Here is a 26,161-nt window from a genome sequence, read left to right on the forward strand (position 1 = left end):
GTCCTCTGGTCTGATGAAACAAAAATAGAACTGATTGGCCATAATGACCATCGTCATGTTTGGAGGAAAAAGGGGGAGGCTTTCAAGCCGAAGAACACCATCCCAACCGTGAAGCACGGGGGTGAAAGCATCATGTTGTGGGGGTGCTTTGCTGCAGGAGGGACTGGTGCACTTCACAAAATAGATGGCATCATGAGGGAGGAAAATTCTGTGGATATATTGAAGCAACATCTCAAGACGTGAGTCAGGAAGTTAAAGCTTGGTCACAAATGGGTCTTCCAAATGGACAATGACCCAAAGCATAATTCCAAAGTTGTGGCAAAATGGCTTAAGGACAACAGGGTCAAGGTATTGGAGTGGCCATCACAAAGCCCCGACCTCTATCCCATAGAAAATTTGTGGGCAGAACTGAAAAGGCGTGTGCGAGAAAGGCCTACAAACCTGACTCAGTTACACCAGCTCTGTCAGGAGGAATGTTCCAAAATTCACCCAACTTATTGTGGGAAGCTTGTGGAAGGCTACCCGAAATGTTTGACCCAAGTTAAACAATTTAAAGGCAATGCTACCAAATACTAATTTAGTGTATGTAAACTTCTGACCCACTGGGAATGTGATGAAAGAAATAAAAGCTGAAATAAATCATTCTCTCTACTATTATTCTGACATTTCACATTCTTAAAATAAAGTGGTAATCCTAACTGACCTAAGACAGGGAATGTTTACTAAGAATAAATGTCAGGAATTGTGAAAACTGAGTTTAAATGTATTTGGCTAAGGTGTATGTAAATTTCCGACTTCAACTGTATTGTTTGAGGCAAATGGATCTTACATGGATTCATGTGTACTTCTTCCGTCCCCCCTCACAGGCACATTATAAAGACAAGTATGAGAACGAGGTGAAGGGCCACTATATTGGCAGCTATGAGGATATCTACACACAACACTGCAAGAAAATGGAGGAGATCAAGAGCGAAGTAAGTAGTGGTTTTGTCTTGTTTTCTCCTCTATTATATGGTTAAGAGTAAAACATTGGTTTTGTCTTGTTTTCTCCTCTGTTAAGGGTGTCATTTGGGATCCATGCATTGTATTTTTACTGTACAACAGGTCAGTTCACTCTGAATGATTAGAAAGTAACAGTCTTTTCTTTTGTCTTTTCAGCAAAACTACAAAGCTGATTATGAGGACATCAAGACAAGATGTTTCTTTCCTCAAACCATGTCCCCAGAATATGAAGCTCATAAGAAAGTTGCCCAGTGTAAAGATGTAAGGAAATGGTGGAAACTAGAACCAGTCAGTTGCAGTATGATGAGCATGGACAAGACCTTTCCATTGAACATTAGATTGACAGAATTATTTGATTTTGGTTAACATTGTCTTCATTTTGTTCTTGGTATTGATGTGCATTATTGCTTAAATATATCATGAGGGGATGAGGTATATGGCCAATATACCATGGCCAAGGGCTGTTCTTATGCACAATGCAACACGGAGTGCCTGGATACAGCCCTTAGCAGTGATATATTGGTCATATACCACAAACCCCTGAGGTGCTTTATTGCTATGATAAACTACTTACCAACATATTTAGAGCAGTAAAATGAACCGTTTTGTCATACATGTGGTATACGGTCTGATATACCATGGCTGTCAGTTAATCAGCATTCAGGGCTCGAACCATCCAGTTTATAAATGACATCTTTCATGTGCGTTGTTTCATTTTGCAGAAAGTGTACCGGCAACATCCGGGTACGGTGAAGTTTACGCAAGTGACAGACTCGCCTGTTCAAGTGCAAGCTGCCATCAACGCCAAACAGCTGAGTGACGTATGTATTCAACTTTTACTACAGACCAGACGATTATTCCGTTCAATATTAACTAGTTACGCTAAAGAATTACAATTACATCTGTCTGTCTAGCTTAGAAAATAGGTATTTTGACCTCAGTGGGACAACCTGTTAAAAATATGTGACATCATTTTGTTAGAGTTTATGAACAAATGCTGGAAAAGAGATGTCGGTTGAGCTGTTGCCATGACACTAAAGGTTCTTGATAGCTGTTGCTTGAAAATGTGCTCATTCATCTACACAACACTTTTTGTGTTTGTTTATTTAACTTTATTTAACTGGGCAAGTCAGGTAAGAACACATTCTTATTTACAATGACAGCCTACCCCGGCCAAACCCTAACCCGGACGACGCTGGATCAATTGTGCTCCGCTCTATGGGACTCCCAATCACGTCCAGTTGTGATACAGCCTGGATTCGAAACAGGGTGTCTGTAGTGACACCTCCAGCATTGCCAAGTCGCAGTTGTAAATGAGAACTTGTTCTCAACTGGCCTACCTGGTTAAATAAAGGTGAAATTAAAAAATAAAAAAAAACTGAGATGCTGTGCCTTAGACCACTGCGCCACTCTGGAGCCCCACATAACCCAGCTGTCTTCCTGCAAACGCCATGGAAACCAGAGAGCCCTATCTCTCTCTCTGTAGTATTAATAGCAACATGCGTTCAGTCTGATGAAAATAACCCCTAGTCTCACGAGAGGAGGGGGGGCTGACAGTTGCGACAACTCTTGGCTTCCTACTCCTCACAGACAGGCAGCACTGCCCTCTAGTGGTGTGAAACAACCCCGGTAGTACTCATCTTGTTCACAAGGAGTCCCTATAGCTCTACTCAGCTCTACTCAGCTCTATGCACATTTTACCTGACTGTGCTGTATTTTCATGTGTTTTCATGTGGTTCTTCCTCTGTTTTCCAGCTCAACTATCACGCAGCGTATGAGTTGGATAAGTTTAAGTGTGCCCTGCCCCCAGACTACCCCTTCTTCCTCCAGTCCAGAGCCAATGCATATAACCTTAGTGATGTAAGTGCAATTCTGTTGATGATAATGTAGGTCATGTTCTGTTGATGATTATGTAGAAAAATGTATTTTTGTGATAATGTTCTGTTGATGATACTGCAGATAATGTTCTGTTGATGATACTGTAGATAATGTTTTTAATTGAATTTGTTATAAGATGATTAGAAAATTCTGTGCTTGTATTGACATAATTTCACAGTCATTACATTCGGTTATTGTTGACCCTCCTTGGATAAACCCTCCTGATCTTTAATTGTATGATACTAATATCCTAAATGTATTTATTCCCTCTGTGCAGAGTTGTTATAGGCATGAGTGGGAGAACGTGAAAGCCAAGCAGTTCGAGGTCAAGGGTGATGCTATCTCGATCCTTGCAGCCCGTGCCCACACAAACATAGCGAGTGATGTGAGTAGGCATGCACTGAAAGTAACATCTACACATACATGCAATGTTATTGTTCATACTGATCAATGCTGACTGTTTCCTTTTGTATCCTGTGTAGTAAAGGCCTTGACATGCTCTTTGCCCTCAGGTCAAATACAAGAAGGAATTTGAGAAGAACAAGGGAAAGATGGTGGGAGCCCTCAGCATCCATGACGACCCCAAGATGCTACACTCCATGCACGTGGCCAAAATCCAGAGTGATGTAAGTCATTTTCCTTCCCAAGGACTACAGATTAGACTACAAATGAGCTGTCTATCATAATCTGGAACATTTCCAAAAATGTTAGTTAAAGTACATTGTCCCTGTCAAATAAACCTAATAAAGTAAATTCCACTGAGTTTTGGTATAAAACAGAAAGATGAGGACTGTGTCTGTCAGTGTGAAAGGGCTATTAGGGCTCACTGTGACTCATCTCAACTTTATATTAAGTAAACACTTTTTTGCCATGGAGAGAATGTCGTGCCTCACCTTCTGATTCTCTCAAACTCTCTCCACAGCGCGAGTACAAGAAGAACTATGAGAAGACAAAAACAAAGTACATCACCACGCTGGACATGATGTCTAACACCCTGGCCAAGAAGTCCCAGGGTATCGCCAGCATGGCCGGCTATAGAACCATCCACAACCGCTACCTCCTTCCTCATGACGCCATGTCGCTGGACCTGGCCAAGAAGGCCAACATCATCCAGAGTGACGTAAGATTGATCTGATGGATTGATCAAATTGATTGATTGATTGATTGGTCTAATAGATTAATTGATTTGTTTATTAATGTGTTCATTAATTGATTGGTTTGGTTTTATCCTAGTAAACATCTGGGGAAAAGGTTATAATGGCATTGCAGCATTATACACAGTGTAAATATAATGAAAGTTATTCTCACACTACTTTATGACTCCTCCCTTCACTACAGAATGAATACCATTCAGACTACAACAACTCCACCAAGGGCTCTGGTTGGGTCGCCTTCGGCTCCATGGAAGTGGAGAAGGCCAAGAAAGCTGGAGATATCCTCAATGAGGTAGCTACCACTACATGATCTAGTTTAATATACCGGTCTAGTTGTCATAATGCAGTAAATACAAAGGAAGCCGTACTCACCAGAGCTCTCACAATAGAAACAGCATTAGTGGTAATATATTTTTAATTGTGTAAAGTCTTTTCTCGCCTTGACAATTTAAAAACACATGAAAATTGGTTTAATCTGCTTTGACATAATATTTGTACCCTTGATCCTCCACTTCAGAGAAAGTACCGTCAGCACCCAGACACTGTCCCCTTCACCTCCATCGCTGATCACCCCGTCATGATGCAGGCCCAGGTCAACCAGATAATGAGGAGTGATGTGAGTTTTATTGCATGATAGTTGACATTGTGATCTGTCTTCATTCCCGAACACAGATTCATCTCAGTGCTGGATGAAAAAGCTATTTCAACTGAGCTTCTGTGTCGAGTAAACTGGGTAATTCATGAAGGTTACGTGCTGTATTCAACTTAGTTTTTATATCAGTAATTCATTTCTGTGGATGGAAAACCTATTTTAGGGTTTGTGTAGCTACTCATTTTAATGAGTATTCTTCTTCCCTTGCAGCTTCACTACAAGAAGGGCCTTGAGGAGATCCACCAGAAGTACTCGCTGCCCCATAATGACCCCCAGTTCCTTCAGGCCAAATGCAACGCCTACAACATCAGCAAGGTATTGTTGACCAAGACCAGAGCCCTTGGTGGAGTTGCCTTATATTCATATTTAATTTAATAAATTATCAAATGTATTATCGCGTTATCGTCGCCTGCCCACTACTCTACAGTGTTTAGACATCTTTCCTCTCAATGCTGCTGTGCCTTCTTGGGTGTACGCTACATGCATTTACTGTGTTATATTAGTGTCTCATGGAAATAGTGTATTCATTTACCGTATTGGTTTATTTCAGAACTACTACAAGCAGAGCTGGGAGAAAACCATTGCAAAGGGCTACGACATGAGGCCTGATGCTATCTCTGTCATCCATGCTAAGCACGGCAGACACATTGCCAGTGATGTAAGTACACAATAAATTGCCAGGACAACATCAAATCAAATGTAATTTGTTTGGTCGCATACACATATTTAGCAGATATTTTAGCGAAATGTTTGTGTTCCTAGCTCCAACAGCGCAGTAATATCTAACAATACAGAACAATACACACACATTTTAAAAGTAAAATAATAGAATAAAAAAATATAGAAATATTAGGATGAGCAATGTCCGAAGTATAATTTTATATATATATATATATATATATATATATATATATATATATATATATATATATATATACAGTACTAGTCAACAGTTTGGACACACCTACTCATTCAAGGGTTTTTCTTTATTTTACTATTTTCTACATTGTAGAACTATGAAATAACACATATGGAATCATGTAGTAACCAAAAAGTGTTAAACAAATCAAAATATATTTTATATTTGAATTTCTTCAAATTAGCCACCCTTTGCCTTGATGAAAGCTTTGCACACTCTTGACATTCTCTCAACCAGCTTCATGAGGTAGTCACCTGGAATTTAAATGAACAGTGGTGCCTTGTTCAAAGTTAATTTGGGGAATTTCTTTCCTTCTTAATGCATTTAGGACAATCACTTATGTTGTGACAAGGTACAGTAGGGGTGGTATATACAGAAATTAGCCCAATTTGGTAAAATACCAAGTTCATATTATGGCAAGAGCAGCTCAAATAAGCAAAGAGAAGCGACAGTCCATCAATACTTTAAGACATGAAGATCAGTCAATCTGGAACATTTCAAGAAATGATATACTGTACATATGAAGTGAGTAAAACAGTATGTAAATATGATTTCTGTGACCAGCGTTCCATTATTAAAGTGGCCAGTGTTCCGTGACTATGTACATAGGGCAGCAGCCTCTACGGTGCATGGTAGAGTAACCAGGTGGTCACACTCTTTTAAGTTCAGGGTAGGGTACTGGGTGGGGGCTGTACAGTATGTCGTCCACATATAGGCTACGTTGAATAGTGTCACATCTGATTATTATTTTACTTCTTCCTTTCAGATCCAGTACAAGAAAGACTATGTGAAGGGAAAGGGCAAACAAATCGGCTGCCGCACTCTTCAGGATGACCCCTTACTGGTGCACTACATGGAGGTGGCCAGGTTGCAGAGTGACAAGAACTACAAGAAGGACTACCACAAGTCCAAGCTGAAGTTCCACTCTCCAGTTGACATGATGAGTGTTGTACATGCCAAGCACGCCTCCACAGTGCAGACCTTTGCTGGCTACAGGAAGATCCAGCACCACTACAGTCTTCTGCCTGGGGCCATGAACCTTGAGCTGGCTCGCACCATGAACACCAATGCCAGTGATGTAAGTAGTTTGACTCCTACACAGGGAAAGAACAAAAGGATTTCCCGCACTGGCCTGAAGGGCTAGTAGACTGATTTTCTACCAGCACAGGTTTCATTCTACTAGCCCCGGTGACATTCTACTAGCCCCGGTTACATTCTGCTAGCCCCGGTGACATTCTACTAGCCCCGGTGGCATTCTACTAGCCCACATTCTACTATCCCCGGTGACATTCTACTAGCCCCGGTGACATTCTACTATCCCCGGTGACATTCTACTAGCCCCGGTGACATTCTACTAGCCCCGGTGACATTTTTACTAGCTCAGGTGATATTCTACTAGCCCAGGTGATATTCTACTAGCCCAGGTGATATTCTACTAGCCCAGGTGACATTCTACTAGCCCATGTGATATTCTACTAGCCCAGGTGATATTCTACTAGCCCAGGTGATATTATACTAGCCCAGGTGATATTATACTAGCCCAGGTGATATTCTACTAGCCCAGGTGACATTTTACTAGCCCAGGTGACATTCTACTAGCCCCGGTGACATTCTACTATCCCCGGTGACATTCTACTAGCCCCGGTGACATTCTACTAGCCCCGGTGACATTTTTACTAGCTCAGGTGATATTCTACTAGCCCAGGTGATATTCTACTAGCCCAGGTGATATTCTACTAGCCCAGGTGATATTATACTAGCCCAGGTGATATTCTACTAGCCCAGGTGATATTCTACTAGCCCAGGTGATATTCTACTAGCCTAGGTGATATTCTACTACTAATCTGTGCCATGCTGTATTTGAAAAGACAACATTTCACTTGCCTGGTGGGCTAGTTGGGCACATTTTCTATTAGCCTGATTTGAAAAAAACTTCAACTTGTAAGTTGTAATGCTGCATCTTTGGTTTTTACAGTCGTGGCAATTTGCAGCATTTCTCACATGGTTTCCTCCCCTTGCCGGATGCAGGTGAACTACAAAGCGGATTGGGAGAACTCTGTGAAGGGAACTGGCTGGATCCCCATCGGATCCATTCCTGTGGAGCTAGCCAAGCAGGCCGGGGCTGTTCTGGATGAGCACAAGTACAGACAGCACCCTGAAAACTTTAAATTCACCAGCAAGATGGACGGCATGAATATGGAGTTGTGCAAGCATAACCAAAAGATCATGAATGTTGTGAGTAGTACTTACTTACTAGAAAGGCCACCAATCAGATATCTAGTTGTCCATTGAATTGAATTTGTCTATTTAATGTGTTTTTTTTTAAATGTCTTGTTTGTGTTGCACCAAATTGAATTGAACTGATCTGAACAAAACTGCTGATTGAAATATATGGCGTTATGATGTTATTTTTTTGCAGCAAGAATATAAAGCCAGTGGAGAGAAGTTCCTGCACACTTACAATCTCCCTGCAGATGCACCAGAGTTTATGCAAGCCAAACACAATGCTGTCAACATCAGCAAGGTTGGTTAAATGTTGATCACTGTCCATATTATTATACAACTATGCTATTATACACATTCAATACCCATATATATTAATTATCCATGCCATGTGCCTGTATTACTATATAATTGGTTATATGATGAATGATCACAGAACTGTTAGCCATTTTTGTAATTCTATCAGTAACTTACTATATAAACTGAATACAGTAGATTACCATAAAATGCACAGTAAAATACTGTCAATGTGTTTTACAGTATTAATTATGGTGCATTGTGGGAAAATGTCGTGGGCGGGGAAAGAGTCTCTGTTAATGAACATATTTTAAAGCGTCCCATGTAAGAGCCTGTATTTGTTGCATCTGTGAGTGAGAATGCTGTACCTCCACAGAATACGGTAATATACTGTATTTTAGGAATTCTGCAAACCTTGTCCTGAAACTCGACAATAACTTACTGGCCAATTGCTGCCAGTAATTTACTGTAATTCACAATACAGTACCATCTGACATTTCTGGAGTGCCAGAAACCTTTTGAACTCTATTGGGTGCAAGGTATTGTTGTTTCTCACTCATATTTTGAGGCGTGTTTTGTAAGAGGCTTTATTTTTTTGTACCCGTTAGTGAGAGTGCTGTAACAATTTAAGTTACATGTGGTAGTAATTCCCTAACCATTAAATGTATATAGGGAACAGATCACGGTGGTAGGGGGTCTTAAACCTTTTAATGGTTGAATATTTACCCGTGTCCAATTGATCTGTTTTGCCCTGTAATCACGGCCAGTTGGGAAGCCAAAAACGAGAGCACTACATAAATCAAATGCGCTCAAAACACTGAACATAACAAAAGTAAAGCGCATAATAAAACACCACAATAACATGAAGCAATTACACACAAAACATGATGGGAAACAGAGGGTTAAATACAAGTAGATTGATTGGGGAAATGAAAACCAGGTGTGTATGGAAACAAGACAAGACAAATGGAAATAGGAAAAATGAAGCGGCGATGGCTAGAAAGCTGGTGACGTTGACCGCCGAACACCGCCCGAACAAGGAGAGGAGCCGACTTCGGAGAAAGTCGTGGCAGTACACCCCCCCCCCCCCCCTGACGCGCGGTTCCAGCCGACGCCAGCCTCGAGGACGACCCGGAGGACAAGGCGCAGGGCGATCCAGCCGGCAACGGGGAAACTTCCGCAGCAGTTCAGGATCCAAAACATCTGCAACCGGAACCCAGCACCTCTCCTCCGGCCCGTACCCCTTCCACTCCACGAGGTACAGAAGCCTCGAATCCAGGATGGAATGAACAATGTACGGCGGGGGCCCTTCGATGTCCAAAGGGGGCGGAGGAACCTCCCGCACCTCAGATTCCTGGAGCGGACCAGCCACCACCGGCCTGAGGAGAGACACATGGAACGAGGGGTTAATACGATAATCGGCCTCCCATGTCTCCTCTGCGCGCCTAAACCAGTCGTCCACCGCAGGAGTCTCGGTCTGACCCTGATGCCATGGTGCCAGAACCGGCTGGTAACACAATACGCACTGAAAGGGGGAGAGGTTAGTGGAGGAGTGGCGAAGCGAGTTCTGTGCCATCTCGGCCCTAACCCTAGACACTGTCGTTCGTGAAAACCCCAGGAGGATTGCTGTTTCTGAGATACTGGAACTGACGCGCCTGGCACCAACGATCATACCACGCTCAAAGTCGCTTAGGTCACTCGTTTTTCCCATTATAACGTTCAATCAAACAGTAACTAAATGCCTGTCTGCCTGCTTTATCTAGCAAGCCACGGCCATCTGACTCACTGTCTGTAGGAGCGAACGATTTTCGTGTCCTGGGTGGTGTACCTAATAAACTTGCTACTGAGTGTGTATATAATTTTGAATGCTTTTAAATACACTTAATATACACATATTCATTGACCATTTTGCATTAATTGAAATGTGCTCATGACTGTAAGTAATGTGTTTATTTCTCGTTCTCCTCATCACAGAACTATTACACATACGCTCACCGTCAAGACATTCTCAAAGGACATCAGGTGAAGGCAGATGCCATCCCCATCCTCGCTGCCAGGGCCTGCACTAATATTGCCAGCAATGTACGTATGAATTGGAAGGAAGTGGAAGAATTGGAAGGAAGTGGAAATCTGTATTTGGGTTTATTGGTCATAATTGACCATAATCATGACATGTTATTCGTGGTACCTACATTCATCATTGTATTTCCTGTACAGTACAAGTATAAGCTGGCGTACGAGAAGGGAAGAGGCAAGCATGTCGGCTTCCGCAATGTTAAGGACGACCCCTTGCTGGTGCACTACATGGAGGTGGCTAAAATGCAGAGTGAGCAGAACTACAAGAAAGACTACCACAAGTCCAAGCTGAAGTATCACTCTCCAGTTGACATGATGAGTCTTGTGCATGCTAAGCACGCCTCCGCAGCACAGACCTTTGCTGGCTACAGGAAGAGCCTTCACAACTACACTCTTCTCCCTGAGGCTATGCCTATTCAGCTGGCTCACACCATGATGGAGATCCAGAGCAACGTGAGTTCATTTCAATACCTGATACCTGCCCTGATATCTGTCCTGTCCTGATACCTGTCCTGATACCTTCCTGTCCTGTCCTGATACCTGTACTTATACCTGTCCAGTCCTTATACCAGTCCTGATACCTACATGTCCTGCCCTGATACCTACCCTGATACCTGTTCTTAATACCTGTTGTGATACATTTCCTGTTTCCCTGTGTGTCTCTACAGAACGCCTACAAGTCCGACTACAACAACATGTACAAGGGTTCTGGCTGGGTTCCTATTGGCTCTATGCAGGTAGAGTTGGCTAAGACAGCCATGGCAGCCCGAGATGAGCAAGGCTACCGTGTGCACCCCAGCACCCTGAAGTTCACCAGTCTGACTGGCCAGATGAGCATGGCCCTTGCCATGACCAACACCAAGCTACTTGATGATGTAAGAAAAAACAACTTTGTTTATCGTTTATTAGGATCAAATGTGAGTATTTATTCCCTAATATGGATGTTGAATGTGATTACCTGGTTCTGTCTCTCTTTGAAGGCTTCATACAGAGCATCTGGTGAGAAGTTCAAGCACACCTACAACCTGCCTGCAGACAGCCCCCAGTTCCTCCAGGCCAAGTGCAACGCTCAGACCATGAGCGAGGTCAGTACACACACACACTCACACAACCACACAAGCACACGCACACACACAGACACATACATACACTCACACACACATACATACAGTCACACAAAAACACACACACAAACACAGAAACACACACACACAGACTCAATTTCTCTTGCATTTTAAAGATGTACAAGTTTTGCGATGTTTGACTGTGTTTGACTGGTTTCTTTGTTTCCTTCTAGTCTCACTACAAGCACAAGTGGGTGGAAGATATTGCCAAAGGATACGACATGAAGCCAGATGCTATCTCTGTCATCCATGCTAAGCACGGCAGACATATTGCCAGTGATGTAAGGACACAATAAACCCTTTTTTCTAAAGTGATCTACCTGGATTTCACCTATCAGATTAAACACATAGAAATAGAATGAATACAACGGACGAATCATCAATGTTATTATTTGAACCTTTATTTAACTAGGCAAATCAATTCAAAACAAAGTCTTATTTACAATGACAGCCTAAAAAGGCAAAAGGCATCTTGTGGTGACCGGTGTTTGGATAAAAAAAATAAGAATGTAGGACAAAACACACATCAAGCATTCTTCTTACCGAACCACATGGCCTTTGTTTTAGAGGTGTTCAGAACAAGGATAAGGGCAGAGAAAGTTTGTTGGACACTAAGAAAGCTTTGTTGTAGAGTGTTTACCAAAGAATCAGAGGAAGTGCTAGCTAAGTATAATACTGTATCATCGACATATAAATGGATGAGAGAGCTTCCTACTGCCTGAGCTATGTTGTTGATGTAAATTGAGAAGAGCGTGGTGCCTAGGATGGAGCCTTGGGGTACTCCCTTGGTGACAGGTAGTGGCTGTGACAGCAGATGTTCTAACTTTACACACTGCAGCGAGAGGTAGTGAGAGAGGTAGTTAGCAAACCAGGCCTAAGACCCCTCAGAGATACCAATACTCCTTAGCCGACCCACAAGAATGGAATGGTCTACTGTATCAAAAGCTTTGGCCAAGTCAATAAAATAGCAGCACAACATTGCTTAGAATCAAGAGCAGTGGTGACATTCTTCAGGACCTTTAAGGTTGCAGTAACACATCCATAACCTAAGTGGAAATCAGATTTCATACCAGAGAGAACACTATAGACATCAAGAAAGCCAGTCAGTTGATTATTGACACATTTTTCCAAAAAATGTTATTAACAGGGCCAGATATTGGCGTGTAACAGTTAGGATCAGCTTGATCTCCCCCTTTAAATATTGGACGTACCGTGGCTGCCTTCCAGGCACTGGGAACCTCCCCAGAGAGGTTTTACCTTTATTTAACTAGGCAAGTCAGTTAAGAACAAATTCTTATTTTCAATGACCGGAATGTTCTTCACTGACTTGCCTAGTTAAATAAAGGTAAAATATATTTTTTTTTAAATGACGGCCTAGGAACAGTGGGTTAACTGCCTGTTCAGTGTGCAAAACAACAGATTTGTACCTTGTCAGCTCAGGGATTTGAACTTGCAACCTTTCGGTTACTAGTCCAACGCTCTAACCAGTAGGCTACCCTGCCGCCCCTTAAAGAAGAAAGGATCTAAACCAGGGGTGTCAAAGTCAAATGGACGGAGGGCCAAATAAAAAAATCAGCTACAAGACGAGGGCCGGACTGTTCGAATGTTCATTGAAAAATTTTTAAATGACGCATATAGTCTAGTGAACCTAATTGAACCTACTGAAAACCTAACAAATATATTACAATATGATCAGATAAATAAAGCAATATTTTCTTATGGCTCTGTCAGTAATCTTTAATTTTCAACAGACACAAAAGACAAATTTCCTTTATATAAATATCCCCATAACATGAACATTAAATGAAAGAAACCGGTATTCAAGGCACCATCAGTAGACTATATTTTCTATTTTAGCAAAAGTGGGCTAAATTTACTTCAAAGAAAAAACAATAATAGCAATTTTCTATCATCCACTCAACTGAAATATTTTTAAAATATAATTGGATTGAAATACAAAAAAATAAAGTGCAAAAATCTATTAATCAAAAACAACACTTTGTTTAAGGAGAAGTAACATGCAGTGAAAACAAATATTAAATTTTAACTTTTAAACTTGAACTGAGTAAAAACTCTAAATATGTGATTGCACAGTAATGTTCACTTGTTTGAGGTTGAGGGTGATACTTGGTGGTGTCCCATCTTTTCCACAAGTTCATCAATGTTCGGGGTAAGGCTCTGAGCTGAAGAAATCCTCAGAATTGAGTGGAGGTGTTCAGCAGTAAGTCGACTTCTGTGTGATGTTTTGTTCAGGTTCATCAAAGAAAACAGTTGTTCACACAGGTATGTGCTGCCAAACATAGACAACGTTTGAGCAGCCTGGATGCGCAGCTGGGGCATTGTGCCGGGGAGGAAACGGGCGAACTCCGCAGCACCCACTGCCGCATATTTTGCCCTCAGTGCATCATTGCATTGGAGGTCAATCAACTCCATTTGGAGGTTTGGTGGTGAGCTTTCCACGTCAACAGCAAATGGGTTACCGAGCAGTTCCAACCTGCTTTTTTGTGCTTCAAAGTCAGCAAATCGGCGTCGAAAGTCAGCGGCAAGCATACCTATTTTATCAGCCAACTGTGTGCTCGGGAACGCACTGGTAGAGAGCTTCTCTTTCATGGTCTGGCAGCTGGGAAAGTGGCTCAAATTTTCTTTCCGCATCTGCGTCTCCCACAGAGTCAGTTTGGTTTTAAATGCCTTCACTGTACTGTACATATCAGAGATGACACGATCCCGACCCTGCAGCTGCAAGTTTATTGCATTCAGATGACTCGTAATGTCACACAGAAAAGCCATTTCACACAGAAACATTTCGTCTCGGAGTTGTGTTGTGTCTTTCCCTTTGCTGTCCAAGAACAGACAAATCTCCTCACGAAGCTCGAAACATCTTTGAAGCACCTTTCCCTGGCTTAGCCATCGCACCTCTGTGTGATAAGGCAAATCACCATGCTCCGTTTCTAACTCCGTCAGAAATGCCTTGAACTGGCGGTGATTCAAACCTTTGGCTCTGATAAAGTTAACTGTGCGCGTGATGATGCTCATTACATGCTCCATTTTCAAGGCTTTACCGCACAACGCTTCCTGGTGTATGATACAATGATAAGCTGTCAGCTCACCTGTCGCGTTTTCCTCTTGCATCTTTTCCCGTATCTTCGCCACCAGTCCGCTCCTGTGTCCACACATCGCAGGTGCTCCGTCGGTTGTCAAACCCACGAGTTTTTCCCAAGGCAGCTCCATCTCATTTACACATCTTGACACCTCTTCATACAAATCATGCCCCGTAGTTGTGCCATGCATAGGACGTAAAGCCAAAAACTCCTCTGTCACGCTTAGGTTGGAGTCCACTCCGCGGATGAAAATTGACAACTGGGCAATGTCAGAAATGTCGGTGCTCTCATCCACAGCCAAGGAATATGCAATAAAATCTTTTCCCTTTTTCACAAGCTGCTCTTTTAGATTGATGGACAACTGGTCTACTCTCTCGGCAATGGTGTTTCTGCTCAGACTCACATTTAAAAAGAGTTGCCTTTTTTCTGGGCAAACTTCGTCACAAACTTTAATCATGCAGTTTTTGATGAAATCCCCCTCCGTAAATGGCCGGGCTGATTTAGCGATCTCTTCTGCCAAAATAAAACTGGCCTTGACAGCAGCCTGGCCTTGTGATTTGGCTTTTTTGAACAGAGCCTGTCGAGATTTGAGGCCTCGTTTTAATTCCTCTGCCTTTTGTAGCCTTTGTTCCATGTCCATATTCTTGTTTTTGTCCGCGTGTTTCGTTTCATAATGTCGTCTCAGATTATACTCTTTCAGTACCGCCACACTTTCTCCACACAGAAGACACACAGGTTTTCCAGCTACCTTCGTGAACATATACTCCGACTCCCACCTTGTTTGAAACCCCCGGTTCTCAGTATCCACCTTCCGTTTTGCCATTTTTGATGGGTATCTGAAAGTTAATTTTACTGTGATGCTGACGACTGCTGTGCCAATAAATATTGAAATGAAGCAGCCTACTGCTCGGTGCGTCACCTTTGCATTGTGGGAAATGTAGTATTGGTGCGTGTAAAAGATCTGCGGGCTGCCGGCTTGCTGCGGGCCGGTTCTAATAATAAATCAAGATCATCCCAGGGGCCGTAAAAAACCTTCTTGCGGGCCGGATGTGGCCCGCGGGCCTTGACTCTGACATATGTGATCTAAACCATCTGACCCAGATGTTTTTTGTGGGTCAAGTTTAAGGAGCTCCTTTAGCACCTAGAAGGAGTAGAAGGACTGGGAGATGAGGATGGGCAAGGAGGCATGGCTGAGTCAAATAGGAATCCTGACTTAATGAAATGGTGATTAAAGAGCTCAGCCATACGCTCCTTGTCAGTAACAACCACATCATCAACATTAACGGACATGGGCAGCTATGAAGAGGAGGGTTTACATTTACGTTCTAGTAATTTAGCAGACGCTCCTATCCATAGCGACTTACAGTAGTGAGTGCATACATTTTCATACTCGTCTCTAGGTCTTATTCTCCAGATCTTTCACCGTTTTCCAGAACTTCTTGGGGTTAGACCCACAGAGAGAGAACTGCTTCTTAAAGTAACTAACTTTGGCCTTCTGGAAAGCCTGAGATCACTTATTTCTCATTTGCCTGAACGAGAGCCAGTGAGCCTGACTATTTGAGTGCCAAGTCTTTTGCCAAATGATGTTCTTGATGTGGAGTAACTCTGCCAGATCACGGTCGAACCAGGGGCTGAACCTGTTTTTAATTCTAATTTTCTTTATGGGGGAGTGCTTGTTAACAATACCTCTGACTTGAATAGGGATTCCTGTTCTATTCATTGTATTTATATGCATTTAATCCTATCCGCTAGGCAAAATCCAGATAGATCACTTTTGAAAAACTGGGCCCAGGAGGACAGAAAGAGCTATACAGTATGTAGTCCACAACAGTGTTGCTACGTCCAATAGTGTCGGATTGTCTGATTATTATTTTACTTCTTCCTTTCAGATCCAGTACAAGAAAGACTATGTGAAGGGAAAGGGCAAACAAATCGGCTGTCGCACTCTTCAGGATGACCCCTTACTGGTGCACTACATGGAGGTGGCCAGGTTGCAGAGTGACAAGAACTACAAGAAGGACTACCACAAGTCCAAGCTGAAGTTCCACTCTCCAGTTGACATGATGAGTGTTGAACACGCTAAGCACGCCTCCACAGTGCAGACCTTTGCTGGCTACAGGAAGATCCAACACCACTACACTCTTACCGCTGACTCCATGAACCTTGCGTTGGCTCGCACCATGAATGCCAGTTCCAGTGACGTGAGTACCGTTCATGTGACTTCGGCCTAGTGCTAGGGGTGTTTTCTGTTAACACGCTTGTGGGTGTCAAATACTTCATTCATTTGTGTTTGGTTCATTCCCCAGTTTGAGTACAAGTCTGACTGGAACAACTCTGTGAGAGGAACAGGATGGATTCCTATTGGCTCATTGCCGGTGGAACTTGCAAAGGTTGGCGGGGACATCCAGAGTGAACAAAAGTACCGTACACACCCCTCTAAATTCCAGTTCAAGAAGCTGATGGACTCTATGGACATTGTCCTGGCCACTAACAACAACAAGATCATGAACAAGGTACACTATAAACCATAACGCCATATTTGAAATTAAAAACACATAGTTTAAAATGTGATGTTTTCTCATTTGTCCTAATGTTACAATTGACTTGTGTTTGTGCCAATGACATTGCAGCAAGAATACACCAAACAATGGCACAATGACAAGCTCACAGTCCATGTGATGCCAGATGCCCCTGAAATTGTCCTGGCGAAGGCTAATGCTATCAACATGAGTCAGGTAAGGCTACCTTTTCCAAACATGTAGGTTACCCTCAAAATATTCCTCTTTGTAATGCATCATGCTTTTGCAATATAACTTTGAAATATCTCTTGGAATTTGAATTATTTAGCAAATGTTATTTTTGGTCATATTTTAATAAATTGTTTCTCCTCCGTTCCAGAAAATCTACAAAGCAGGCCTGGCGAAGATGTATAAGAAGGGTTACGACCTGAAGGTTGATGCCATCGCCATTCAGGCTGCTAAGCAGGGCACCAAAATCGCCAGTGACGTGAGTGACTCAGACCAGCAATAAAAGGCTGCTTTAAAACCATTTTACAATCTGCTCCAACCTCTGTATGTATGTTGGGATAAAGCGGAAGTAGAATTTCCATTGGACCTTGTATACTATAAAGTAATCTTCATCAAAGCTAAATATTCGTCCTGGGAATAATAAACTGTTGTTGTTTATTTACACAGTACAAGTACAAGCTGAGTCACCGGATGAATAGGGGAAAACAAGTGGGCTGCCGCACTCTTCAGGACGACCCCTTACTGGTGCACTACATGGAGGTGGCCAGGTTGCAGAGTGACAAGAACTACAAGAAGGACTACCACAAGTCCAAGCTGAAGTTCCACTCTCCAGTTGACATGATGAGTGTTGTACATGCCAAGCACGCCTCCACAGTGCAGACCTTTGCTGGCTACAGGAAGATCCAGCACCATTACACTGTGCTTGCTGATGCCATGAACGTGGAGTTGGCTAAGCAGATGCAGACGATCGCCAGTGATGTAAGTATTATTTGACTCATAATACTATAAAAACAAACAGAACAACAAAACATGTTTTTGTATACAATACATTTTTTCTCTCATAATTATTGAACCATTCCCAGATTCTGAGCTGTAAAGACACATCTGAATCTGTGAGAAAAGTTTGGTTATGTTATCGCCTTTTTACTGCAGAATTTGTACAAAAGTGACTATGAGACAAGCGTCAAAGGCACAGGATGGATTCCCATTGGTTCTCTGGATGTAGAGAGATCCAAAACAGCTGGCCTGATTGGCAGTGAGAAACTGTACCGCCAACACCCCAGCAGCTTTAAGTTTACCAAGGACATGCACTCCATGGACGTCATTCTGGCCAATGCTAACAATGCAATCATGAACAAGGTATCTACTGTATCTACTGAATGTCTATGCACATATGTGAACTGTATATATTATAATGTATACAATACAAATACATGGTAATACATCAAAACAACAAGAAGTATATCTGTCTTATAGCAAACGTACGTTGACGCCTGGAATAAGGATAAGACCTCTGTCCACATCATGCCAGACTCAATGGAGGTGGTGTTGGCCAGAGCCAACAAGATCATCTGCAGTGCTGTGAGTCATACCTTCCACACCTCATTGTAGTGTTCATTTAGGCTGCATTGTCCTAATTCATTCCAAACATGTTTTTTTATTTCTCCTGTACAGTCACTATATAAGCTTGCCAATGAACAGGACAAGAAGAAGGGTTATGACCTGCGCAATGATGCTATTGCAATCCTGGCAGCCAAACAGGGCACATCCATTGCTAGCGATGTAAGTGAAAAACTGTCTATTGAATAAATGGTGTGTGAACTTCAGCATTTGAATGACACCTAACTATCTCAATTTAATTTATTTAGTTCAAATACAGGGCTGGCTACCGTAAGCAGGTTGGCCACCACATTGGAGCCCGCTGTGTCGAGGAAGACCCTCTGCTCATGCTGGCTATTAACTCAGCCAAGATTGCCAGTGATGCTCTGTACAAGAAGGACTTCCACCAGTCCAAGACCAAGTTCCATCTCCCATTGGACATGATGGCCTTTGAGTTGGCCAAGAAGAACCAGATCCAGGTCAACCATGCCAAATATGTAACTCGACTGCACAACTGGACCTGTCTGCCAGACTCCACTGATGTTGTCCATGCCAGACATGTCTATGACATAGCGAGTGATGTAAGTATGAATTAACTAGATCATGTTTTTCCAGTGTAACTGTCTTTATTCCATCCATTTTGACCATTGTGGTATTGTTGTGTCTAGGCTGTGTATAAGGCTGAACTAAAGAGCCTGCAAGGCATCGGATGGGTTCCCATCGGCTCACTTGATGTTGAGAAGGCAAAGAAAGCCGCCGATGTCCTGAGTGAGAAGCTGTATCGTCAGCACCCAAGCAACTTCAAGTTCACCAGCTCAGTTCAAGACATTGGAATGGTTTTGGCTAAACAAAATAATGATAATGCCAACAAGGTATTTGACTAACTGGTATATCTTTATTCATCATTTGCCTTTGAATGTTTCTCCTGGTAGATGATATTCAAATAATGATTCCATCATTTAAACCTGCTTTAAGGTAATCTGATCTCCCCTACTTTGGATTATATTTCAGCCATTTATATGAATAGGCACTTCACGCTGTTAGTTTGAACTTGAAACTCATTATTGCAGCAAGCTTACACTAAGGCCTGGGAGAAGGACAAGATCAAGAACCACATTATGCCAGATGCGATGGACATTGTTTTGGCCAATGCAAACAAGTCCAACTACAGTTGGGTAAGTAACTGATTGCACAAAGGTAACCCTCTTGATGAATGTAAACATTTGTAAAAAAAATAAATCAATAAAAACAACATTGTTTTTGTTTAGTTTTTCATGTAAAGTGTGTTGTGATTTTGTTAAATGCACTATAAATGATTTGTGATTTGATTTTAAATACCCATGTCTATGGATTGTTTTTCTCATACAGAACCAATACAGGAAAGCAATGATAGAGGATAAGAAGAAGGGCTATGATTTGCGCAATGATGCCATTGCTGTCATTGCAGCCAAGCACGGCAGGGAAATTATCAGTGATGTAAGTTCATTGAACATCTATCCATCATAAGCGATTCCGTTTCTTTACGATTTCATTACACAATATATCAAATGTACATCTGTAAAATAAAAACAATCCTCGACACTGCCATTTCATATTTGCCTTCTGTAGCACAAGTACAAGACTGGCTACCGTAAGCAGATTGGCCACCACATTGGAGCCCGCTGTGTCGAGGAAGACCCTCTGCTCATGCTGGCTATTAACTCAGCCAAGATTGCCAGTGATGCTCTGTACAAGAAGGACTTCCACCAGTCCAAGACCAAGTTCCATCTCCCATTGGACATGTTGGCCTTTGAGTTGGCCAAGAAGAACCAGATCCAGGTCAACCATGCCAAATATGTAACTCGACTGCACAACTGGACCTGTCTGCCAGACTCCACTGATGTTGTCCATGCCAGACATGTCTATGACATAGCGAGTGATGTAAGTATGAATTAACTAGATCATGTTTTTCCAGTGTAACTGTCTTTATTCCATCCATTTTGACCATTGTGGTATTATTGTGTCTAGGCTGTGTATAAGGCTGAACTAAAGAGCCTGCAAGGCATCGGATGGGTTCCCATCGGCTCACTTGATGTTGAGAAGGCAAAGAAAGCCGCCGATGTCCTGAGTGAGAAGCTGTATCGTCAGCACCCAAGCAACTTCAAGTTCACCAGCTCAGTTCAAGACATTGGAATGGTTTTGGCTAAACAAAATAATGATAATGCCAACAAGGTATTTGACTAACTGGTATATCTTTATTCATCATTTGCCTTTGAATGTTTCTCCTGGTAGATGATATTCAAATAATGATTCCATCGTTTAGAACCTGCTTTAAGGTAATCTGATCTCCCCTACTTTGGATTATATTTCAGCCATTTATATGAATAGGCACTTCACGCTGTTAGTTTGAACTTGAAACTCATTATTGCAGCAAGCTTACACTGAGGCCTGGGAGAAGGACAAGACCAAGAACCACATTATGCCAGATGCGATGGACATTGTTTTGGCCAATGCAAACAAGTCCAACTACAGTTGGGTAAGTAACTGATTGCACAAAGGTAACCTTCTTGATGAATGTAAACATTTGTAAAAATAAAATAAAAATTTATTGTTTTTGTTTAGTTTTTCATGTAAAGTGTGTTGTGACTTTGTTAAATGCACTTTAAATGATTTGTGATTTGATTTAAAATACCCATGTCTATGGATTGTTTTTCTCATACAGAACCAATACAGGAAAGCAATGATAGAGGATAAGAAGAAGGGCTATGATTTGCGCAATGATGCCATTGCTGTCATCGCAGCCAAGCACGGCAGGGAAATTATCAGTGATGTAAGTTCATTGAACATCTATCCATCATAAGCGATTCCGTTTCTTTACGATTTCATTACACAATATATCAAATGTACATCTGTAAAATAAAAACAATCCTCGACACTGCCATTTCATATTTGCCTTCTGTAGCACAAGTACAAGACTGGCTACCGTAAGCAGATTGGCCACCACATTGGAGCCCGCTGTGTCGAGGAAGACCCTCTGCTCATGCTGGCTATTAACTCAGCCAAGATTGCCAGTGATGCTCTGTACAAGAAGGACTTCCACCAGTCCAAGACCAAGTTCCATCTCCCATTGGACATGATGGCCTTTGAGTTGGCCAAGAAGAACCAGATCCAGGTCAACCATGCCAAATATGTAACTCGACTGCACAACTGGACCTGTCTGCCAGACTCCACTGATGTTGTCCATGCCAGACACGTCTATGACATAGCGAGTGATGTAAGTATGAATTAACTAGATCATGTTTTTCCAGTGTCACTGTCTTTATTCCATCCATTTTGACCATTGTGGTATTGTTGTGTCTAGGCTGTGTATAAGGCTGAACTAAAGAGCCTGCAAGGCATCGGATGGGTTCCCATCGGCTCACTTGATGTTGAGAAGGCAAAGAAAGCCGCCGATGTCCTGAGTGAGAAGCTGTATCGTCAGCATCCTAGCAACTTCAAGTTCACCAGCTCAGTTCAAGACATTGGAATGGTTTTGGCTAAACAAAATAATGATAATGCCAACAAGGTATTTGACTAACTGGTATATCTTTATTCATCATTTGCCTTTGAATGTTTCTCCTGGTAGATGATATTCAAATAATGATTCCATCGTTTAGAACCTGCTTTAAGGTAATCTGATCTCCCCTACTTTGGATTATATTTCAGCCATTTATATGAATAGGCACTTCACGCTGTTAGTTTGAACTTGAAACTCATTATTGCAGCAAGCTTACACTGAGGCCTGGGAGAAGGACAAGACCAAGAACCACATTATGCCAGATGCGATGGACATTGTTTTGGCCAATGCAAACAAGTCCAACTACAGTTGGGTAAGTAACTGATTGCACAAAGGTAACCTTCTTGATGAATGTAAACATTTGTAAAAAATAAATCAATAAAAACAACATTGTTTTTGTTTATTTTTTCATGTAAAGTGTGTTGTGATTTTGTTAAATGCACTTTAAATGATTTGTGATTTGATTTTAAATACCCATGTCTATGGATTGTTTTTCTCATACAGAACCAATACAGGAAAGCAATGATAGAGGATAAGAAGAAGGGCTATGATTTGCGCAATGATGCCATTGCTGTCATTGCAGCCAAGCACGGCAGGGAAATTATCAGTGATGTAAGTTCATTGAACATCTATCCATCATAAGCGATTTCATTTCTTTACTATTTCATTACACAATATATCAAATGTACATCTGTAAAATAAAAACAATCCTCGACACTGCCATTTCATATTTGCCTTCTGTAGCACAAGTACAAGACTGGCTACCGTAAGCAGATTGGCCACCACATTGGAGCCCGCTGTGTCGAGGAAGACCCTCTGCTCATGCTGGCTATTAACTCAGCCAAGATTGCCAGTGATGCTCTGTACAAGAAGGACTTCCACCAGTCCAAGACCAAGTTCCACCTCCCAGTGGACATGATGGCCTTTGAGTTGGCCAAGAAGAACCAGATCCAGGTCAACCATGCCAAATATGTTACTCGACTGCACAACTGGACCTGTCTTCCAGACTCCACAGATGTTGTCCATGCCAGACATGTCTATGACATAGCGAGTGATGTAAGTATGAATTAACTAGATCATGTTTTTCCAGTGTAACTGTCTTTATTCCATCCATTTTGACCATTGTGGTATTGTTGTGTCTAGGCTGTGTATAAGGCTGAACTAAAGGACCTGCAAGGTATCGGATGGGTTCCCATCGGCTCACTTGATGTTGAGAAGGCAAAGAAAGCCGCCGATGTCCTGAGTGAGAAGCTGTATCGTCAGCATCCAAGCAACTTCAAGTTCACCAGCTCAGTTCAAGACATTGGAATGGTTTTGGCTAAACAAAATAATGATAATGCCAACAAGGTATTTGACTAACTGGTATATCTTTATTCATCATTTGCCTTTGAATGTTTCTCCTGGTAGATGATATTCAAATAATGATTCCATCGTTTAGAACCTGCTTTAAGGTAATCTGATCTCCCCTACTTTGGATTATATTTCAGCCATTTATATGAATAGGCACTTCACGCTGTTAGTTTGAACTTGAAACTCATTATTGCAGCAAGCTTACACTGAGGCCTGGGAGAAGGACAAGACCAAGAACCACATTATGCCAGATGCGATGGACATTGTTTTGGCCAATGCAAACAAGTCCAACTACAGTTGGGTAAGTAACTGATAGCACAAAGGTAACCATCTTGATGAATGCAAACATTCGAAACGAAAACTTATTGTGGAGATAAACAATAACATCTATGGATGTTTATTTTCTTCTTCATCCAGAACCAATACAGGAAAGCAATGGTAGAGGATAAGAAGAAGGGCTATGATTTGCGCAATGATGCCATTGCTGTCATCGCAGCCAAGCACGGCAGGGAAATTATCAGTGATGTAAGTACTTATTTTGTTTTCACAAAGGAATTAACGATATCAATACTGTGTTTACCTTTAATTTACTGAAATCCCCACTACATGCAACTTTTTTTGGTTCGGTGTAGCACAAGTACAAGTCAGGCTACCGCAAGCAAATTGGCCACCACATTGGAGCCCGCTGCGTCGAGGATGACCCTCTGCTCGTGCTGGCTCTGAACTCAGCCAAGATTGCCAGTGATGCTCTGTACAAGAAGGACTTCCACCAGTCCAAGACCAAGTTCCATCTCCCATTGGACATGATGGCCTTTGAGTTGTGCAAGAAGAACCAGATCCAAGTCAACAACTTCAACTACAGAACTCACCTGCACAACTGGACCTGTCTGCCAGACTCCACTGATGTTGTCCATGCCAGGCATGTCTATGACATAGCAAGTGAGGTATGTTTCAAAAGTTCTGTATTTTCAATTCCAAGACCTCTTTCCTGTTAAATGTTTTATCATATTGTTAATGAGACATCCAGGACTGGTTCAAACCCAGTGATAAAAGGTTTGAGATGGCACCATGTAATGGGAGTATGATATCCCTCTAAGGCGGTGTACAGGGCTGACATGAAGTGGCTCAGGGGAATTGGATGGGTCCCCATTGGCTCACTTGATGTGGAAAAAGCCAAGAAGGCCGGCGAGATCTTGAGTGAGAAGAAATACCGCCAGCACCCCAGCACTCTGGACTTCAAAAGCCCACTCGACGGCATGGATATCGTTCTGGCCAAACATAACGGCCAGATCATGAACAAGGTAAACTTATTCCAGCTAACGACGCAGTTTCCTGTTACACCAGAATTCAATACAATAACATACATTTTTTTATGGAGCTGCTGAAATAACAAGGTCCACCTCAACATCAACATCAAGCTTGATACCCTATCTAAATAATATAAAAATAAATATAAATAGATAATTACACTGAACAAAATATAAATGCAACATGTCAATTGTTGGTCCCCTGTTCACTAGCAGAAATGTTATTTTCACACAAAACCTTATATCTCTCAAATGTTGTGCCCAAATTTGTTTACATCCCTGTTAGTGAGCATTTCTCCTTTGCCAAGATAATACATCTACCTATTATTTTATTTATTATTTACCTTTATTTAACCAGGTAGGCAAGTTGAGAACAAGTTCTCATTTACAATTGCGACCTGGCCAAGATAAAGCAAAGCAGTTCGACAGATACAACGACACAGAGTTACACATGGAGTAAAACAAACATACAGTCAATAATACAGTATAAACAAGTCTATATACAATGTGAGCAAATGAGTTGAGATGGGAGGTAAAGGCAAAAAAGGCCATGGTGGCAAGGTAAATACAATATAGCAAGTAAAACACTGGAATGGTAGTTTTGCAATGGAAGAATGTGCAAAGTAGAAATAAAAATAATGGGGTGCAAAGGAGCAAAATAAATAAATACATTAAATACAGTTGGGAAAGAGGTAGTTGTTTGGGCTAAATTATAGGTGGGCTATGTACAGGTGCAGTAATCTGTGAGCTGCTCTGACAGTTGGTGCTTAAAGCTAGTGAGGGAGATAAGTGTTTCCAGTTTCAGAGATTTTTGTATTTCGTTCCAGTCATTGGCAGCGAACTGGAAAGAGAGGCGGCCAAAGAAAGAATTGGTTTTGGGGGTGACTAGAGAGATACCTGCTGGATACCTGCTGGAGCGTGTGCTACAGGTGGGAGATGCTATGGTGACCAGCGAGCTGAGATAAGGGGGGGCTTTACCGAGCAGGGTCTTGTAGATGACATGGAGCCAGTGGGTTTGGCGATGAGTATGAAGCGAGTGCCAGCCAACGAGAGCGTACAGGTCGCAATGGTGGGTAGTATATGGGGCTTTGGTGACAAAACGGATTGCACTGTGATAGACTGCATCCAATTTGTTGAGTAGGGTATTTGAGGCTATTTTATAAATGACATCGCCAAAGTCGAGCATTGGTAGGATGGTCAGTTTTACAAGGGTATGTTTGGCAGCATGAGTGAAGGATGCTTTGTTGCGAAATAGGAAGCCAATTCTAGATTTAACTTTGGATTGGAGATGTTTGATATGGGTCTGGAAGGAGAGTTTACAGTCTAACCAGACACCTAAGTATTTGTAGTTGTCCACGTATTCTAAGTCAGAGCCGTCCAGAGTAGTGATGTAGGACAGGCGGGTAGGTGCAGGTAGCG

At 42.1% G+C, this 26,161-nt stretch overlaps 1 protein-coding gene across 1 annotated transcript in view; it reads left to right on the forward strand.

Annotated features, from left to right (window-relative positions):
• Positions 1-26,161, forward strand: part of LOC110501815 (nebulin-like) — a 102,963-nt gene that overhangs the window by 16,471 nt on the left and 60,331 nt on the right. The window contains 45 exon segments of the mRNA XM_090216100.1: positions 867-974; positions 1,159-1,263; positions 1,725-1,823; positions 2,758-2,862; positions 3,158-3,265; positions 3,393-3,506; positions 3,803-4,000; positions 4,219-4,326; positions 4,552-4,650; positions 4,897-5,001; positions 5,237-5,344; positions 6,372-6,683; positions 7,634-7,840; positions 8,025-8,129; positions 10,100-10,207; positions 10,343-10,654; positions 10,870-11,076; positions 11,182-11,286; positions 11,499-11,606; positions 16,313-16,624; positions 16,730-16,936; positions 17,054-17,158; positions 17,322-17,429; positions 17,618-17,929; positions 18,104-18,310; positions 18,428-18,532; positions 18,626-18,733; positions 18,820-19,131; positions 19,219-19,422; positions 19,621-19,725; positions 19,919-20,026; positions 20,159-20,470; positions 20,558-20,761; positions 20,961-21,065; positions 21,252-21,359; positions 21,492-21,803; positions 21,891-22,094; positions 22,294-22,398; positions 22,590-22,697; positions 22,830-23,141; positions 23,229-23,432; positions 23,632-23,736; positions 23,853-23,960; positions 24,068-24,379; positions 24,533-24,736. Of these exon segments, the coding sequence (XP_090072226.1) occupies positions 867-974; positions 1,159-1,263; positions 1,725-1,823; positions 2,758-2,862; positions 3,158-3,265; positions 3,393-3,506; positions 3,803-4,000; positions 4,219-4,326; positions 4,552-4,650; positions 4,897-5,001; positions 5,237-5,344; positions 6,372-6,683; positions 7,634-7,840; positions 8,025-8,129; positions 10,100-10,207; positions 10,343-10,654; positions 10,870-11,076; positions 11,182-11,286; positions 11,499-11,606; positions 16,313-16,624; positions 16,730-16,936; positions 17,054-17,158; positions 17,322-17,429; positions 17,618-17,929; positions 18,104-18,310; positions 18,428-18,532; positions 18,626-18,733; positions 18,820-19,131; positions 19,219-19,422; positions 19,621-19,725; positions 19,919-20,026; positions 20,159-20,470; positions 20,558-20,761; positions 20,961-21,065; positions 21,252-21,359; positions 21,492-21,803; positions 21,891-22,094; positions 22,294-22,398; positions 22,590-22,697; positions 22,830-23,141; positions 23,229-23,432; positions 23,632-23,736; positions 23,853-23,960; positions 24,068-24,379; positions 24,533-24,736 (7,617 nt within the window).

This window comes from Oncorhynchus mykiss, chromosome 22, assembly GCF_057628025.1.
Source record: "Oncorhynchus mykiss isolate SJ-2025 chromosome 22, ASM5762802v1, whole genome shotgun sequence".
Taxonomy (NCBI): Eukaryota; Metazoa; Chordata; class Actinopteri; order Salmoniformes; family Salmonidae; genus Oncorhynchus; species Oncorhynchus mykiss.